At 37.2% G+C, this 18,435-nt stretch overlaps 1 protein-coding gene across 4 annotated transcripts in view; it reads left to right on the top strand.

Annotated features, from left to right (window-relative positions):
• Positions 1 to 18,435, top strand: part of DENND1B (DENN domain containing 1B) — a 244,789-nt gene that overhangs the window by 147,006 nt on the left and 79,348 nt on the right. For all 4 annotated transcript variants that reach the window (XM_073356748.1, XM_073356747.1, XM_073356749.1 and 1 more), the window contains one exon: positions 7,616 to 7,716. In XM_073356748.1, coding sequence (XP_073212849.1) covers positions 7,616 to 7,716 — 101 coding nt within the window. The remainder of the gene's footprint in view (positions 1 to 7,615; positions 7,717 to 18,435) is intronic.

The following is an 18,435-nucleotide window of genomic DNA, read 5'->3' as shown; positions in this document are numbered from 1 at the left end:
GGTGATTGCATGGCACCACAGGTTCATTTTACTTGCACATTTTGTCTAATTTGAGTCACTGTGTTTGGCTTGCAGATAACATTCTGCTAGTAAATTTTCATAAATTCTTATTTTTCATATTGTCATGATTGTAAATCTTGTCATTTGTATTCTCTCAGTTTTGGTTTCACTGGAGGTTGCGGAAAGTGCTTTGAACAAAGTAATTTATCCTGATAGAATGTTAACTGTCAGATAAGAAAAATGGTTTGTGTGATATATGGAGTTATTGTTTTCAGATCATTCACTTGAATTAGATGAATCTGCATATAGCTATCAAATAAATATATTGTAGAAATCAGTTAACAAAAAGCTTTCAACTCAAAATAGCATTGTTTCAAACAGATAGCAGTGTTTCTGCAGAAATTAAAAAAATGTAACTTTAAATATTGTAGAAAATTGCTTTTCTTGTTGACATAGACTCCAGACTACAAAAAGGTATAAACTTAAGTCAGTCTCTATTGCTACTTTTAAATAAATTAGTTTACTAGAGAAGTGTAATTCCAAAAGGCAAATCCTTCTGGCTTGTCAAAAGGTTTAGCGTGTAAACTTGCATTGTTGTGCATTAAATATTGTTAACTAGTGCTCAGATGCCATGGTGCTGGGTATTGTTGTAAGAACCTAAATAGAAATAATATAAAATCAAAATAGAGGTTCAAATGTAAAGATTTCCCGAGGATACTTTACTGACTGACAGTTCTCAGCTAGTCAATGTTTTTTAGAGATAAATCTGACATGTTTGAGCATGTACTACTGCTGAGAGAGCATACAGTATTAAATGTGTGTCCCCTGTGTGCAAAGTCAGATGATTAGGTTACAGTTTTCCCACAGTTCCTGACAGAGCATTGACTTTAATGTGTACAGGTCATACAAACTTCTGAAAGTGTAGTCAAGTTTTGTTTGTTGGTTTGTTTTAAGGATATGTTCCTTTATGCCATATAAAGACTCATGCATTTCACAGTCTGGAATTGACAAATGACCTTTTAAAACATATTATTGTATTGAATCTTTCCAAAAAGGTAACACACAAGCAGAACTGGAAGCATTTTTTAAATTATATACTTCTCTTGCAGCCATAATCACCTTCTTAATAATAATAATAATAATAATAATATCTAGCTTTTATATAGTTCTTTTTGTCTGTAGGTATTAAAACACTTTACAAAGAAGTTAACTATAATCATCCTCATTTTACAAATGGGGAAACCGAGGCACAAAGGTGCAGTGACTTGCCCAGCACCAGAAATAGAACCCAGGTCTCCTGAGTCTGTCCACTACTTTTTCCACTGGGTTCCAACGCCTCCTATATAGTATGTGGATATTCAATAAATATAAACATTTTGGACTAGGAAATGAGTTTAGGAACTCTTTAAATTGATTTCGAACATGATTCTGACATGATTTGGTTGCCAATTATAAACATGATTTTAAAACATGATTCTAATACAGTTTAATACCATTCTTTCTGGCTTGACAAACCATATAAGAAAATAGTTTAACTGGAGACTTGTTTAAGCTGGTTTTAAACACAGTTCCAAATTCAGTTCCATGCCCAGTTATAATGGAATCTTAGAAGACAAGAAGATATATAGAACCCCAGACCCTCAATAACATACTTGTTGTCCACCATGAGCTTTAAATATTAAGATCAAAATCTGAAACATAATCTGTACCCAAGCAGGCGACCAGTACAGAGTATAACCGCGAGCAGGCAGAATCCTCTCTGTTGACACCATAGACAGTTGTTTGCCCTAGCTGCAGGCAGTTGACCAGTTATTTTGAAAGCTCATAGTAAAGGTTCATTGATAGGGTTGAGCATTAGAGTACCAAAGGCACATATCAGAATTGTCAAGTCCTCATGTGTGTGTGAGAGAAAGAAAGCTATAGTCTTTTGATGTTCTTAGGGAAAGAATAAACTTGCCTTGACCACATCTGACCTAGCACCACCTAGCAATAGTCGCTCTTCAAGGGTGCCTCTGTTTTTGAACATTGTCAGGCTTCTGAAGAGACTACTTACCTGAAATAGGAAGATGTAAGGAAACTCTGACTTGCCTCACGTTTCTTGCCCAACTTGCTCAGCATAATTTCAATCTTGTTGGGATTCAGTCTCTGCTAATTTAGTGCCATATTGTCATTAATTTCACTAAGGAAATTTCTTAAACAATGAAATCCCCTAAGTGTCTGGAGAAAGTAGCATATGTAGCTTGGTATTATCCGTAAGCACCTACTTCCTACACACTTTTCAAAGAGGTAGCAGATAGAATTAAAGAGCACTAGAGTTATTATTATACATCTCATGGGAACACAACACAAGATTTCAGGGGTGCTGGAACAATTTTTATAGTGGGGGTGCTGTGAGCCATTGAACCAAACTGTAAATCCCATATATGATGGAAACCACTTCAAGTCAGGGGGTGCTACAGCACCCCATGGACCTTTAGTTCCAGCACCTACGATTGATGTTGATAATACTGACTAGAATCCTTTGTCAGGTAGCACCGGAAACAGATGTAAACATTCCCAGTCATACTTGAAAATGCAATAGAATCTATTGACAGTATCAAATGATTCTGACAGTCATAATAATACCAACAAAGGCAGGCCTTTTCTTTCATGTTATTTGTGACTGACAAAGGCTATCTCAGCACCATATTTCAGCTCCCTGCCTGAAAACAGACAAAAAGTTATCAAACATTTCTGTCTAGATGCTTTTATAGCTGTTTTGCCACCACTTTCAAGACCTAGAAAATCAAATACTGGTATAGAAATACCAAACAGTCAGGTCTAGCAAAGTTCATGCAACAAACTTTCTCCATCTTCTTTAAAACCATAGAATTATGTGCCAATCAAAACATCTCATGTTACAAAAGGAATTTTGCCAGACAAGAATGTAAGCCACAAGTTTTTGCAGGGGAATGGAATACCAGTTTCAACATATTACATTGGACTGTTCTGACTCTGAAACTAAGTAATCCCTATTAAACGTGTTGGATTGTTGCCTCAACAATCCAACATGTTTAATAGGGAAGTTCTGCATGCATCATTTTCATATCTTTAGAAATAATTATGCAGAAATTGATCAGATTTTGCAGTTGATGTAATCTCCAGTAGCAACTGACAGGATGGGTAGGACTGGCCACAACCTTGAAGACAACTCCAAGACAATTTACTAAAGATGCTTTCTGCCCTGAAAAATATCTAAACCACACTCTCTTTCGTAATTCTTAATCATCCCGGTTGAAATGGAATTCAGTCTGGATGCAGTCTCCAGTTAAATGCACTCTTCTCCTCAGATAGCAAAAACAGTCCTGCATTCTGCCAGGGACTCACATAAACCGCACTGTTCACAACTTGTTTCAACCACAATCATTGTTTCCTATACCACTTTTCTCTGCATCAGCACCATGGGACTCAGACTCTGCTTTCTGCCCCATGTCTTCATTACTCAGTTCCCCACAGCATGCTAAATACTGCACTCTGGTGGTCATATATTACCATTCCTTGCAGTCCTGTGAACAACAACTCTTCGATACCCAATTAATTGCTCCCTTAGCAGTCACCACCGGAACCTAGAGTCAGGTCGTCCACTCCCCTCTCAGACTTTCAGCGGTTTCTCCTGTATCCCACTGAATGCAATGGTGGACTTATAAACTGCTAAGCTCATAAGAGGTCAAATGGTCAAGTATAGAATGTCCCTTAAATATTTTTCAATTTTTCCTTAAATATCTGGTTATTTAAAGGTAAAGATAGTTTTCTCCCAATATCTACAGAATTCCCTATATTTTCCTGTACCTAGTGGGGGGAATACTACGAATATTGAAATGCAGTTATTTAGATGGATGATGAATTTGGGATATAACATTACAGTTTGTAACTTTTTAAAAAAAGTAAAATCACAAGGTAAACCAAAAGCAAAATAAAATACCAAGATAAAAGTGCAAAATCCTTTCATACACAAAGGCCACAGTTATCACTTTACAAATGTTGTAATGTAGAGTTGACACAGTATTCAGAGTCATTCAGCTGATAAGCATCTTTGTTCCATATATGCTTAAATTACCAAATTTCATTAGAAGTTAGAATGCACACTAAATTTTTATATACCTCCCAATGGTATGTTTATAAATCCACTTAGTCTTGTTTAAAGAACAGATAGAAATGTTAAAACAGTACACTTTTGGTGTATTAAGTACAAAATGTAAGGAGAAATATAATGAACTTTGTTAAATGAATAAACCAGTTAAGTCCATACTTTCACTGCTAGAAAAGATTAAAATTGTCATGTTATGCATTAATTTAACATGAACATTAATTTAACATTTTTATCTTCTGAATGTCAGCCCAAAACATGGATCACAAAGTAGTAAAGACCAATTATAAAACTTTAAATATCTTGTGCAATGTAATTATTCATTTCCTAGATTGTTTTGGTAATGAGCGCGAACCAAAACATAATGCACATTTTTCAATTTTTTTCATAACTAGAAATAGAAATGCTTGTGCATGTATCTATTTTTTGTGTATGTGTAAACATAAGATATACAATTTTAGAATCTTGAATAACACAACTTCATTAACTAGATAAAGAGATCTTTATCTAAATTTTGGGAATCTTCTAATGAGCACTTCGCTTTATTTCAGTCTGTGATTGAAATGTCTGCAACAATAATTCTTAATGGATAGTTTGGCTTGAAGTACAAAATATAATATAATATATTTTAATTTGTGAATCCACATCTGGTTTGTATAAAATACTTAAAAATAGTACTGAATTGGTTGTACAGCTTCAAGAATATTACTTAAAGTGTAAAGGAAAACAATCCTAGGTAAATCCAACAAATAATAATGAGTGCAAGAGAGAAAGGATGTTCATTTGCCAAAAGATAAATGAATAATTAACTCTTTGTAACAAAGCAATAATTATTAAATTGGACATTACCTTAATGCCAAAAACAGTACAATTGTAGTTGTTTAACATAAAGCTAAGAAACAAAATGTTAATCTGAAATGAACAGTTTAAATATGGAATTATGATATACTTGGCTTCCTGTAGTATAGCTGTCAAGCTTGGGCAGTTCGTTGGTCAATAGTGACATTCTATGTGTCAGTGAACAGAGTCTCTTGATACCGTAACCTGCAGTTCACACATTACTGAAGCTCCAACTGTCGAACATTCAAGTCCCTTGGTATTATTGCAGTTTCCAGACTCTCCTGACTGGCTCATGTTTCATTCTTTGGCAATTTGCCCTAATGATATCCCTCAGGAGCTTTCAGACCCTCTTTTTTTCCATACTTAATCGTATTATATTAATCTGAGTGATGAGCAAACTGTGCTGCACAAATTGTAATTGTCTATGATTTCTGCCAAGATGCTCTTATAATTATTTTTTCCATTTTTATTATAAAAATGTATATGCAAAATTGTTCTATAATTTTTATAAACAAGTATAACTGTCCAAGATACCCAGGATGCTAAAGCTTTAATTGCTGCTTTGTTCCATGAAGAGATTTCCCCTATAAAATCCATAACATTTCAGCACTGTACTAGCAGGATCCACATTTTTTTAGCTCTTACATTTGCTACAGTAGAAATGCATGCTTTATAAAGACCAGTACTAATTAAGTCAATATTGGATAGTCACTTTATCGATGACCTAATAAAACATTATAACCATCTTTTTTCTTCCATAAACAAGGTGGCTTCTAAACCTCCTTCTGTCTATGCTATTATCATAGATCTCCATTGGATTATCTGTGGCAAATCAAGTACCAGGGAAGGCAATTGTAGCACCAGTAGTGGAACTAAAGAGATAAGATTTTGAGTCCTATTATGTCTGGGTTTCTGAAATCCTCTGCATAGGAAAGATGTCTTTCCCCCCCCCCTTCTTTTACTCCATCTGAGAACTGTAGATCAGTAGGATTGTGTTCTTGGTGATGCCTCATGTGCTGGATCTGGGCTACCTCTGTTTGGAAACAGTGTTGATATTTTCTCATTTTGTGCAATTTCTCACCTATTTTATGAATAAAATCAACCAGATTCAGTCCAGTTTATCTGTCTTCATGGTAGGAGGGCCCTGTATGGGAGAGCAAATGCAAAGTAATTATTGGTTGTTTCAAATGATTTTATTCACAATAGTGTGTAGAGGTATGTCCTCCAGGTAAGGATCTGTGGCATACAGCCCGCAAGATAGCACCTCATGAATGGTAAAACAAACTGGGCTGCTGGGACCAATATTAGTAGAGACTAACCTCTCATTACAGGATACCAAGGTGCTAGCTTGCCTCATACAAGAAGTTGTTCACTTACTGGTCAGGGAACCATTTCTTGTCAACTTCTGTCCTGTCTCTCACCATGAGTTTTTTGGGAGGGGTTATTTGAAAAGGTGACAAAGCTGGTCTCATATCATTTGGAGTATCCTGATTTACTGGACTCTTTTTCTCAAAAAGTGTTTAGAGATGAAGACAGAGAAAGACTAAGGAGAATTTAGTTCAGCCCTTAGGAATACCGCCTGAAAGTTACTTATGCTCCTTCTCAGATGAATTGACTGTTGTGCAAGTTCACTTGAGTCCCAAATGTCCACGATGATGATACCCGATCTGTCTTCTACCTTTCTGTTGATTATGACGTGGTGTTGAGTTACAGGAGTAGAGGGAGCTTCTCTTTTGTGGCTCAGGTCTTTTATCCAAGATTACCAAGGGTGATTTGCAGGAATTTGCATCATTTCCCCAAAGACAAAGACTATTTGTTTGCTAAGATTTTTGTGGAAAGCTGAAGGTTTGGGTATTTGGCTCTTTAAATTATTGGCTGGGAAACTATTTCGGTTTTGGGGCGTGTGATAGGCTTGTTACGCTATTGGGTGGCTATCCTTTGTATGGCCTGTTAATGGGGATTTTAAAAAAAATTAAAATAAATAAATTGTAGGATTCATTTCTGATGTTACTCCGACATATCTGAGTTTGTTGACTTTGCAGGCATGATGCAAGTACATCTGTTTGCTCAGGCTTTTTCTTTTTCTTTTTTTTTTCTTTTTGAGGGAGTATGGCTGAGGAAGGATAACTATGAGGGGCATCCTTTTCAAATTGTGTCAGTTCATCATTTTATAAATGTTTGTACACTTGAAGTCTTTAAATCCAGATTTGAGGATGTCAGTAGCCCAGCCAGAGGTTAAAGGCCTACTGTAGAAGTGGGTGGGTGAGGTTCTGTAGTGTGCAATGTGCAGGGGATCAGACTAGGTGATCATGATGGTCCTTCTTGCCTTAAGGTCTATGAGTCTGTGTCCGGAGGTTATGATGGTCTGTAATACTTTACTTTGGTTGTTGGGTTTAGTGTGTGGGTACTGGCTGGTGTTGATGGCCTGTGATATACAGGAGGCCAGACTAGATGATCTGGTGGTCAGTTCTAGCCCTAAACTCTGACATCTTAACAATTAAAAATAATATTAACAATGCTACATTTCAACATTTATTTTTTTCATGCAATTGAGACTTTAAGGATATAAACATTTTATTTTAAATTTTGTACTTTCTTCGTGTTAAAAATTTTTTGTTGTCAATTCTGTGTATATATTTTTATTTTCAGTTAACTGCTTGTGTTCATGGGTCAGCGGCATTGTTATATCCAATGTATTGGCAACACATATACATCCCAGTGCTTCCTCCACACCTTTTGGATTACTGCTGGTAAGATAGCTAATATATTATATAATGTTTAATTCTGAGATACTTAGCCATAATAATGCCTAGCTTTGTCAATCTAAGTAACTCATGAAAACACTAATAAATTCTGTGAATGAATACACTAATAATGATGCATGCCCCAATTCAGGAAGGCACTTAAGCCGGAACAAAGATGAACTTAAGCATGTGGTTAAGTGTTTTCCTATATTGTGACCTTAAACTGTCACCATCAGGACCCCCTCCAGTTTCTGCCCCAAAGAACTTAGTCTTCTTTTTGGTATCCCAATATCTTTGGGGAGGAAAATTTTTGTCAACAAATACTGCTGTTAAAGAATTGAGCCAAACTGCAGTGTGCTGATCATATGGCAGACTTTGTATTCTTGGCAAGTTAGAGTTGAAAGTTGTGCTTTTGGTCTCTATGGCCACTTATCATAGTCATTGAAGAGAAAGTGGCTCCAGTTATACATATTTGGTGGCCACGAATTATTAGGATTGTCAGAGTATTTTCAGAAGTAATTTACTATTCAAAAAGGCTGGGGCTTTAAGACTTAGGAGTACAAATGATTTATTATTCATTTATTTCTATTACCATAGTCCTTAGTGATGCAACTGAAACAGAGGCTTCATTGGGCTATACATACACATAGCAAGAGATAGTCCCTGCCCAAAAGAGCATATAATTTAAACAGACAATTCAGAAAAGAATGGGAGAAAGAATGATTATGCCCATTTTACAGATAGGGAACTGCAGCCTAGACATGTAGAGTAACTTGTCCAAGTTCAGACAGGAAGTGTGTGATAGAGCCAGGAATAGAGCCCAGATATCCTGAGTGCCTTAACAACAATATCTGCCGCCTTTCCTATATTTAGTTAATGTTTCCTGTATTTCCCACATTTGAAATAATGTTTACGTGTTTGATAGGTTGCTGGATTTTCTATAGAACCTATGAGTATTGGTGTTTGTTTCATTGAGTTTTGTTCAATACATCAGTAACTTCTTGATTTCTAAAGAAGTTCTAAATATTTTTGCTTAAGGCTTCTTGGTTGCTGTCTTCTTAAGCAGATGGTTGATCTTTGTGGATTGTTTTTTCTTTCCATGGTAGTATCTTTACTTTATTAGTAAATTATCTTTTCTCTTTTTTTCCCTTCAAAGCATACCCAAGCCTTTCATTTCAAATGATACATTTCTTTTGGAGAAACTCATTCCTGTTTGCTTTCTCTTCAGCATTTGAGAAAATGATTCAAGACAGGAGTATAGTTTCGACACGGTTCTTTTAGTTTTTGTGTCACTTGAACTTAGCATCAGAACTCCTGACTCGTCTTCAATATCATCCATTTTTTCTCTTCTCAGAAAGAAGGCAGATTTGTGAACCTCAATTCTCACCGTTTTCTTCACCTGGTACCCTATGATATTTATCTTGTACCGCAGGGCTTTTATTTCTCACTACTAAGCTGTGGATAGTATACCCAGACATTGTAGTGGCAGGTCCTGTACACAGTTGATTGTCATGTTAATAGTTGAGATTCTAGGTCTTTATGGCATGATCCAAACATTTGATTCACTCACTAAAGAAGCAAAAGGTTTCTAAACCTGTAAGACTTGTTTATATCCTCTTTCTTTTTTTCTTTAGCACTATAGAGGAAAACAAGTTTATAAAGTATTCAAGTTACAACATAAAAATCACAAAAGCAACAGTATGATAGGGAAAATTACCACAGCAATTATGATTCAACTTTTTGTTGCATATATATGTTTCTCTGTCTGAGTGCTTCTAATACAGGGCTGTGTTCTTTTTAGCCAGATAGAAGTATTACAATAAGGGTTACATGAAATACTTCTCCTTCCCCCAGTTCTTGGCTCTTATTAGCAAAGTAAATATTTTCCCCTTAGGCATAAAACATGACTCAGTGTTGAGGAACACTAGTTAGATGTAGGACCATACTGTATGATTTCAGGGCCTAAATGTAATGAGAACAATCTATGGGTGCTGCCACAATTCAGAACGAGTAAAATGACCTTCATAGACTTTCTTGTGCATTGTTATTATGTTGCCATTGTCTTGACATAAAAATATTGTTTTTATTTTTACAGTGTTGCCGTTATTTCCGATTGGCTCAAAATGTCATGTCCTAACCAGAGATTGCATCAATATTATTTCACTTGGTCTTAATTATGATGTCTCCCATAGACTTAGTCACATTGTCACAGCATCATTGTAACATGAAACTCAATTCAAGAAACAGAGGTATTAGCAGCTTGCCACAAAACTTGTTTGTGCCAGAGAGGTTTGGCTGTTTTAAAATGATAGTTAAAAACCCCAAAATAACTAAGATGATTTAGTCTACTTAAAGGATGTAGGCCCTGATCTTGCAAACACTTACACATGTGAGTAACCCCATCAAACCAAATAGAAATCATACAATATAGGGCTGGAAGGAAACTCAAGAGATCATCTACTCCAGCATCCTGGGCTGAGGCAGGACCAAGTATGCCTAGATCATCCCTTTGTCCAACCTGTTCCTAAAAACCACCACAACCTCCACTGGAACCTATTCCAGTACTTAACTATCCTTATAGTTAGAATAAATGTTTTTTCTAATTCTAACCTAAATCTCCCTTCCTGCTGATTAATTCTATTACTACTTGTCCCATCCTGAGTAGGCATGGAAAACAATTGATCACTATCCTCTTTATAACAGCCCTTAACATGTTTGAAGACTCTTATGAAATTCCCCCTCCCCTCCAGTCTTCCTTTCTCAGGTCTAAACATATCCGTTTTTTTTTAACATTTTCTCATAATCTGGTTTTTATTCCAGCTAAAGTCTCACCAGTGACCTGTAGAGCAGGACAATTACCTCACAGGTCTTACATATGACACTCCTATTAATAAACCGCAAATGGTATTAGCCTTTTAACAACTGCATCACGCAGGTGACTCATATTCAGTTTGTGATCCGTTATAACCCCCAGATCCTTTTCAGTGGTACTACCAATTTTCCCCCATTTTGTAGTTATGCATTTGAATTTACTTTCCTAAGTGTAGTACTTTGCATTTGTCTTTATTGAATTTCATCTTGTTGATTTCCCATCAATTCTCTAATTCGTCAAGGTCATTTTGGATTCTAATACTGTCCTCCAGAGTGCTTGCAAACTCTCCCAGCTTGGTGTCCTCCACTAATTTTATAAGAATGCTTTCCACTCTGTTGCCAAGTCATGAACGAAAATATCAAATAATACTGGACCTTGAACAGACCCCTGTGAGTCCCCACTAGATATGTCTTCCCAGTTTGACAGTGAACTGATAACTACTCTGAGGACAGTCTTTCAACCACTTTTGCACCTTTTTATAGTAATTTAATTTTTAGACCATATTTCCCTAGGTTGCTTATGAGACTAATATGGGCCCATGTCAAAAGCTTAATATCAAGATATATCGCATCTACAACTTTCCCCGTAACTAGTACACTGGTAACCTTCTCAAAGAAGGAAATTAGGTTGGTTTGGCATGATTTGTTGTTGACAAATCCATGTTGACTATTATCTACAACCCAGTTATCAATTAGGTGCATACAAATTGATTGTTTAATCATTTCATAGATTCCAGTTGCAGAAAGGACCATTGTGATCATCCAGTCTGACCTCCTTTACAGCATAGACCTTATAACTCCCCCAAAATAGTTCCTACAGCATATCTTTTAGAAATCATCCAGTCTTGATTTAAAAATTGTCCATGATGGAACATCACCACCCCCTTTGGTAAATTGTTCCAATGGTTAATTACCCTCGCTGTCAAAAAATGCATGCCTTTTTTTCAGTCTAAATTTGTTGGCTTTGACTTCCAGCCTGGATTGAAGAGCTCATTATTAAATGTTTTTCCCCATGTAGGTACTTAGATTGTAATCAAGTCACCCCTTTGTTAAGCTAAATAGACTGAACTACTTAAGTCTATTGTTGTAAGACATGTTTTCTAACCCTTTAATCATTTTCATGGCTCTTCTCTGAGCCTGCTCCAATTTATCCATATCCTTCTTGACTTGTGTGCACCTGAACTGGACGCAGTTTTCTGGCAATGATCGCACCATTGCCAAACACAGAGGTAAAATAACATCTTTGCTCCTACGCTAGATGTCCTGCTTATACATCCCAGGGTCACATTAGCTTTTTTGGCCAGAACGTCACAGTGGGAGCTCACGTGCTGCTGATTACCCACCACAATCCCCAAATCTTTTTCAGAGTCACTGCTTCCCAGGTTAGAGCTCCCCATTTTCGAAATATGGCCTACATTCTCTGTTCTTAGATATGTACATTTATATTTAGCTGTATTTAAAGGCACATTGTTTGCTTGTGCCCAGTTTACTAAGTAATCCAGATCACTGTGAATCAATGATATGTTCTCTTCATTATTTACCACTCTTTCAATGTTTGTATCATCTGAAAACTTTATTAATTATGGTAGTATGTTGTCTTCCAGGTCATTGATAAAATGGTAAATAGCGTAGGCCCAAGAACCTATCCCTGCTGGACCCCACTCGAAAAAAAACTGCTTTATGACGATTCCCTGTTTACAATTACATTCTGAAACCTATCAGCCAGTTTTCATCCATTTTATGTGTGCCATGTTAATTTTATATCATTCTAGTTTTTTAATCAAATGTCATGTGATAGCTATTTTGATTTACATTAATTACACACCCTCTTTTAAGTATTTATGAATCAAGTCCCATATCTCTTGCTTGGGATTGATGTTAGACTGACAGGCCATAATTTCCCAGGTCATCCCATTTATCCTTTTTAAAAATTGGCAAACCATTTGCTTTCTTTCAGTCTCCTGGAACGTTCCCACTGTTCCAAGACTTATTGAAAAATCAACATTAGTGGTCCAGTGTGTTCCGCAGCTGGCTCTTAAGATTCTTGGATGCAAGTTACCTGGATCTGCTTATTGAAAAATGTCTAACTTTAGTAGCTTTTGTTTCATATCCTCCAGTGTACTAGTGGAATGGAAAGAGTGTATCAACAATTTGTGATGAGACTGTGTCATCTGTTTCCCCCCACCCAAATACATAACAGAAATATTTCTTGAACATTTCTTTTCTGCATTATTATTGATAATTCTACCATCTCCATTTAGTAGTGGATCAATAGCATTGTCAGGATTCTGTTTTTTCCTCATATATTTTAAAAAACTCCTTCTTAGCTCTGCTAGCCATAGATTTGTACTTGTATCCCTTTGCTTCTCTTATCAATTTTCTACAATTTCTAACTTCTGATTTATGTTCATTACTATCAACTGCTGCTTTCTTACATTTCTTCCATTCTAAATAATATATATTTTATATTTTATGCTTTCACTTCCCTTCTGACCCAGGTTATTTTTTTTAACCAGCACAGCTGGTTTGTGGCTGATTATGGCTTTTGGGGCATCTAATAAGATATTCTTAACTGATTCCCAATTATCACTCACAATTTCCTGACTAAACTCTTCCTCACAGCTGATTTGGCTTGTAACTGTTCTCAGCTTTGTGCAGTTGGTCCTATTTAAGTACCAAGTATGTGTGTATGTATAGATATTACTAGTCTGGACTTTTTTTTGCTTGCACATTATAAATGTGATCAGGTCATGATCACTTGTACCTAAGCGACCATTAATTTTTAGTTTTCTGATTAGTTCCTCTTCATCTGTTAGGACAAGGTCTACTAAAGAATTCACCTGTGTTGGCTACAACACTTTGAGTTCATACATAGTCATCTATAATGTTCAGAAATTCCAAGGATGTTGTAGTACTGACTGTGTGACTATGTGAGAATATGTCACTTAAATTGAAGTCCTCCATGATCATGCAGGTTTTTTGCCTACACATTATAGGTAGAGGTATAAGGAGGTGGTCATCCTGTTCCCTAGTGTGATTTAGTTGTGGTGTAGCAGACACCAACTAATACCCCATCTTGGGCTTTATCTGTTAGGGCATTTATGCATAAATATTCAAGATGATTTTCTTCAGAGTTATCAGTGACTCAGAAACACTTACTGCCATTTTTAACTTAGAGTGCCACTCCCCCACGCCTTTTGCTCACACTGGATCCTTCCTAAATAGGTTGATTTTTTTTAACATTCCATTCACGTGAATCATCACATCAGGTTTCAGTAATACAAACTAGAGCAATTCCAGTTCCTCTTGCTTGTTACCCAGGATCCTAGCATTGGTGTATAAGCAATTCAGGATTTTTTTCTCTTCATGTCTTTTAATTCCTTGAATAATTTTTTTCTCAACATCTTGATTTTGTGCTGAGTGCTCATATCTTCCATCTTTTACCCTCCCCTTTCACTATTAATTTAACTCCTTCCTGACTACTCTAGTCAGCCTGTCCCCAAGAAGATTGGTTCCCCTTCTACTGAGGTGGATGCCTTCCAAGCTATACAGCCCCCTCTCTGCACAGAAGGGGGACCAATGTTCCACAAAACCAAAACTCTCCACCCTACACCACTTACCCAGCCTAGCCAGTATTTTTCCAGGTGTCAAAGTTAGGCTGAATGGTCTGTAAGTCCCCAGGTCCTCCTCCTAATCTGTTTTAAAGATAGGTAATATGTTTGCCTTTCTCTAGTCCTCTGGGACTTCACCCGTCCTCCATCAGTTCTCAAAGTAAATCACTAATTGTTCCCAGACTGCTTCAGCTATTTCCTTAAGAACTTTAGAGTGAGTTTCATCAGGCCCTGCCAACTTGAATACATCTAACTTGTCTAAATATTCTTTAACCTGTCTTTTCCTTCTTCTGACTTGTATGCCCTCCTCCTCTTTGTTAATATTAATTACATTAAGCATCTGTTCACAATTAACACTTTTAGTGAAGAATGAAGCAAAATAGGCATTAAACTCGTCAGCCTTCTTGATGTCATCTGTCATTAGCTCTTCTTCCCCATTGGCTGGGAATGGTGAATCGCAGCCACAGTGAGCTGCGGGGGGCTGTGCCTGTGGAGGATCAACATAAACAAAATATCTCGTGGCCTGCCAGCGGATTACCCTGGTGGGCCGCATGCTGAAGGTTGCTGACCACTGCTCTACTTTTTTAAAATAGCACAGTTGTTAATGGAGCAGATCCTCAGCTGTTATCAGTCAGAGTAGTTCCTTTGAAGCCAATAGAGCTATGTCAGTTTACTCCAGATGAGAATCTGTGTGTGTAAACTGACTACTAGACATAGGTAACTTTTTCCCTAGTAGCTTTTTCAGCTCACATCATCATTAACATTTAAATTGCTTGACATGATGAACTGAGGGAATTATTTTGCAGAATTTCCCTTTTTAACAATGTCTTCATATACTATTCAAGAAGCTGCTTAAGGGTTTACACAACAACTGAACTCAGTGTGTTCTGAAAATCTTCAAATCCATTTGTTAGTCATTCTGGTAGTCTTGGTTAAATACTTTGTCAGGCAATTTGAAAATGTTTATAGGGTGTTTTAAAGACACGAAGTTATGGGTTTCCATTATTTTTAAGCTAATGTTTGCTATACTTATGCATATTAAAAGGGCACACAGATAGATTAACTGAAAAGAGATGAATTTGGGTTTACGTCAGTTACTATAATTAATACTTTAGGGAAGTAAGTCCTTACAAGCTGAGTTTGGGGAGCATCATGCTACTTATCGTTTATCCCCAATGCCTTTATCAGAAGGACCCCATATTCTTGTTCAACACTAGTTGAGCAATTGAGTGCTGAGGAGAACCTGGGAGATGTTTCTACCAAACCAGTCTGTTTTTTGGAAACATCTGCTACAGTGCAGTTCTGCCCTGTTCACCTTGACCAACAGTCCCATGCTGGCCCTTGATTACACATTATTGCCTCCCAGGGGAATCTGGTGTCAGGTCATCTGTGCCTACATTGTATATCTTGCATGAGACACGTAACCTGGCACATCTTCCCTGGTGATCCAGACTGTTTCCCTGTGGAATCCCTGCTAGGATACCCCTCCCCCGTTGCCTGGATTTTGCCAGCCATTTGTATCTGAACCCATGAGCCCAGAAAGTAACATTTTCAGAATCACTTAAAAGTGGCTTGGAGTGAAACCAACGAGACTTAGCCTCCTAAGATCTCAAGTCACTTTTGAAAATAGGACTCAATCTCCTAAATCACTTAAAAGTCTTTCAAAAATTTTACCCCTGACCAATATCAGTAATGTCAGAGTGGTACCAATTCTGGAAAATACTAGGAAGGAAGTGTGAGGTATGAGTCAAAAGTATATGGAGGAAGGGCCCAAGCAGTACCTTGTAAGAGCCTCATCTGTAAGCCTGTGGTGACTGTTGTAGCAGCATAAATGGAAGAGTGCTTTTCATTCTCACCACAAGAGAGGAGGTCCTGCAGAGAATGTTCAAGAGCAGGTAAAGCCTAGTCAGTGGAGCAATAGAGTTCTAAACACAAGTTTCATTCTGGCTCTTCCTCATGCTGTCTTTGGGCAATTGCCCTCCCATGATCTGTGCTTGCCCACGAAGTAGTCTGTCCATGGGCAGATCCATCACACAGTCCAATCTGAATTAGAGCGAATCTCAGTGCCATTTTCCTGGCTACGCTTGGGCCAGCATGCCTACCTCATACACTGTATGCAGTGTAGTTGTAGGCATGTTGGTCCCAGAATATTAGAGAGGTAAGTTGGGTGAGGTAGTATCTTTTATAGGACCAATTTCTATTGGTGAGAGAAACAGGCATATTCACAATGCGATTATTCTATATCTGGCCTGTCAGTCTTCATCCTCAAAAGAAACCGGTACAACACTTTCAATAGACAAGCCTGGGAGCTTAAAGTCATAACTTTGCTAGACACTAAAAATCATGGACCAAACAGAGATTCTTGATTTATGGCTTATTACAACAATCTGTAACCCACTACACCTCCCTTTTGTTCTATGACTGCAGAGGTGACCGTGGGCCAGGCCCTTAGAATATGTGCTAACTACTTATGCTAAACAATCTGTTCCATTTTGCATTTAGCTGTGATACTTGGAGTACCTTTCCCAGCCCTGAAGAAGAGCTCTGTGTGGCTCGAAAGCTTGTCTCTTTCATGTGAATCATCAACTGAAGTTGATCCAATAAAAGATACTACCTCACATATCTTGTCTTCCCCATATGCTGTCAAGAGTGCTTGTTAATGCCAGAGGTTGCTGAATCTTTATACCTGTCTTAAGACTTTCTCATCTACCTACCCTTTTAGCACTCTAAGCATGAGACTTAAGAATAAATTAAACAATGTTTTTAAAAAATGGAACTAATAGAATGTTTGCAAATCATCATATTGTTCATTTTGCTTGTATGTTAGATGTTTTTATGTCTGCTTTTACACATTCACACTCAGTCCTCCTCCTACGTTACCTGTTTACTCTGTAAGCTCTGCTAGGCAGGGACTGTTTCTCTGCTGTACTGTGCCTAGAACAGTGGGGATCCAGTCTTATTTGGGTCCTGTAGGCACTATGGTAGTTCATCTATTCCCACAGCTAACCAGCGCTGCCAAGGAGTAGGGAGCACTGTGGTACTACTTGTATGGTTGCTGAAGGCTCTAGTGATACTGCCACTTTCTGCAGTTGCATTTCAAAATGCCTAGAAACAGGTATCCCATAGAAACAGTGTTGACCATCATGGGTGAAGGGAGGGGACAAGAGAACTAGGTTCTCCATCATAGCATGACAGCCCTTTATGAGTAGGCAAATGTGGCAGGCTGGTCAGTCTGAAATGTCACTGCTGTTTCCCATACCTTGACCCCTGTAAAGTTACTGGGCTACTGTTTCCCTTTATCCTTCCTCACACACCTGGCAAAACAGCTGGAGGGCTGACCTGAATTAGGAAAAATAGAAGAAATTCATACACACAGACTACAAAATGTAATAATAAAAGTCTGATTTAGATTATTGGAAAATCAGCATTATGCCATAATGCTATTGTTAATTTAGCTTTGAATCAGGGAGGTCTTAGAAAATGGGGGGAATTTACAACATATCAGTGTGGAGTGTGCTAAGCACAGAGTTGTTCAGCCATAACTTTGAACTGCATTGTTTTTATTAGCTAAAACTAGGTTTTAATATTCTGTGACTTTTTCATGTGAACGAACATGCTACCATAACATTTGGTTTGTTTACTCATTGCTGAAAGTTTATGTTCAAAAGTGATATATGCTTATTTATTTCAACTTAAAAACTTGTCATCTTGTCCTCAGGCTATGACCCATGTAACATTTGAACCCAAACTCTGCAATAGTGATTAAGGAGAATTTATATTTTGTGTCCATTAATTCTGATTTTTATCAGGACCTCATTGTAATCTGGGTTTTTTTTCATAATATTCTTAAGCAGGGTTTGATACCTCCATAACTGGGATAGGCCTCCCCGTGATGAGAATAATTCTAGTTGTCACATAGCATCAATGGAAAAGAATGCTGGAAAGCACATTTGGAAGACTATTTGACAGAATATTATCTTTATGAAAAAATTCACAACCTTAAACTTTCTTTATTATACGGTTATGTGCAAAATGTGGTTCTTTGAAGTACATCCCTAGCTTGTTTTATATTTATTCAACTATTCTCTAATGATCACCGTGCACAAGTTTGTTTCATATATCTAAGTTAACGTGCTATTATGCTGTACGCCTTTGGTAGTTACCTTGCTGTTCAGCGTTTGCATGCTGGTTCTTGGATCTTTTTTCCACCATTTATAGTTGTTTTCTTACAGATATGGATATT

The sequence above is a fragment of the Lepidochelys kempii genome, chromosome 8 (assembly GCF_965140285.1).
Source record: "Lepidochelys kempii isolate rLepKem1 chromosome 8, rLepKem1.hap1, whole genome shotgun sequence".
NCBI lineage: Eukaryota > Metazoa > Chordata > Testudines > Cheloniidae > Lepidochelys > Lepidochelys kempii.
This window is presented reverse-complemented; position numbering and strand designations above follow the sequence as displayed.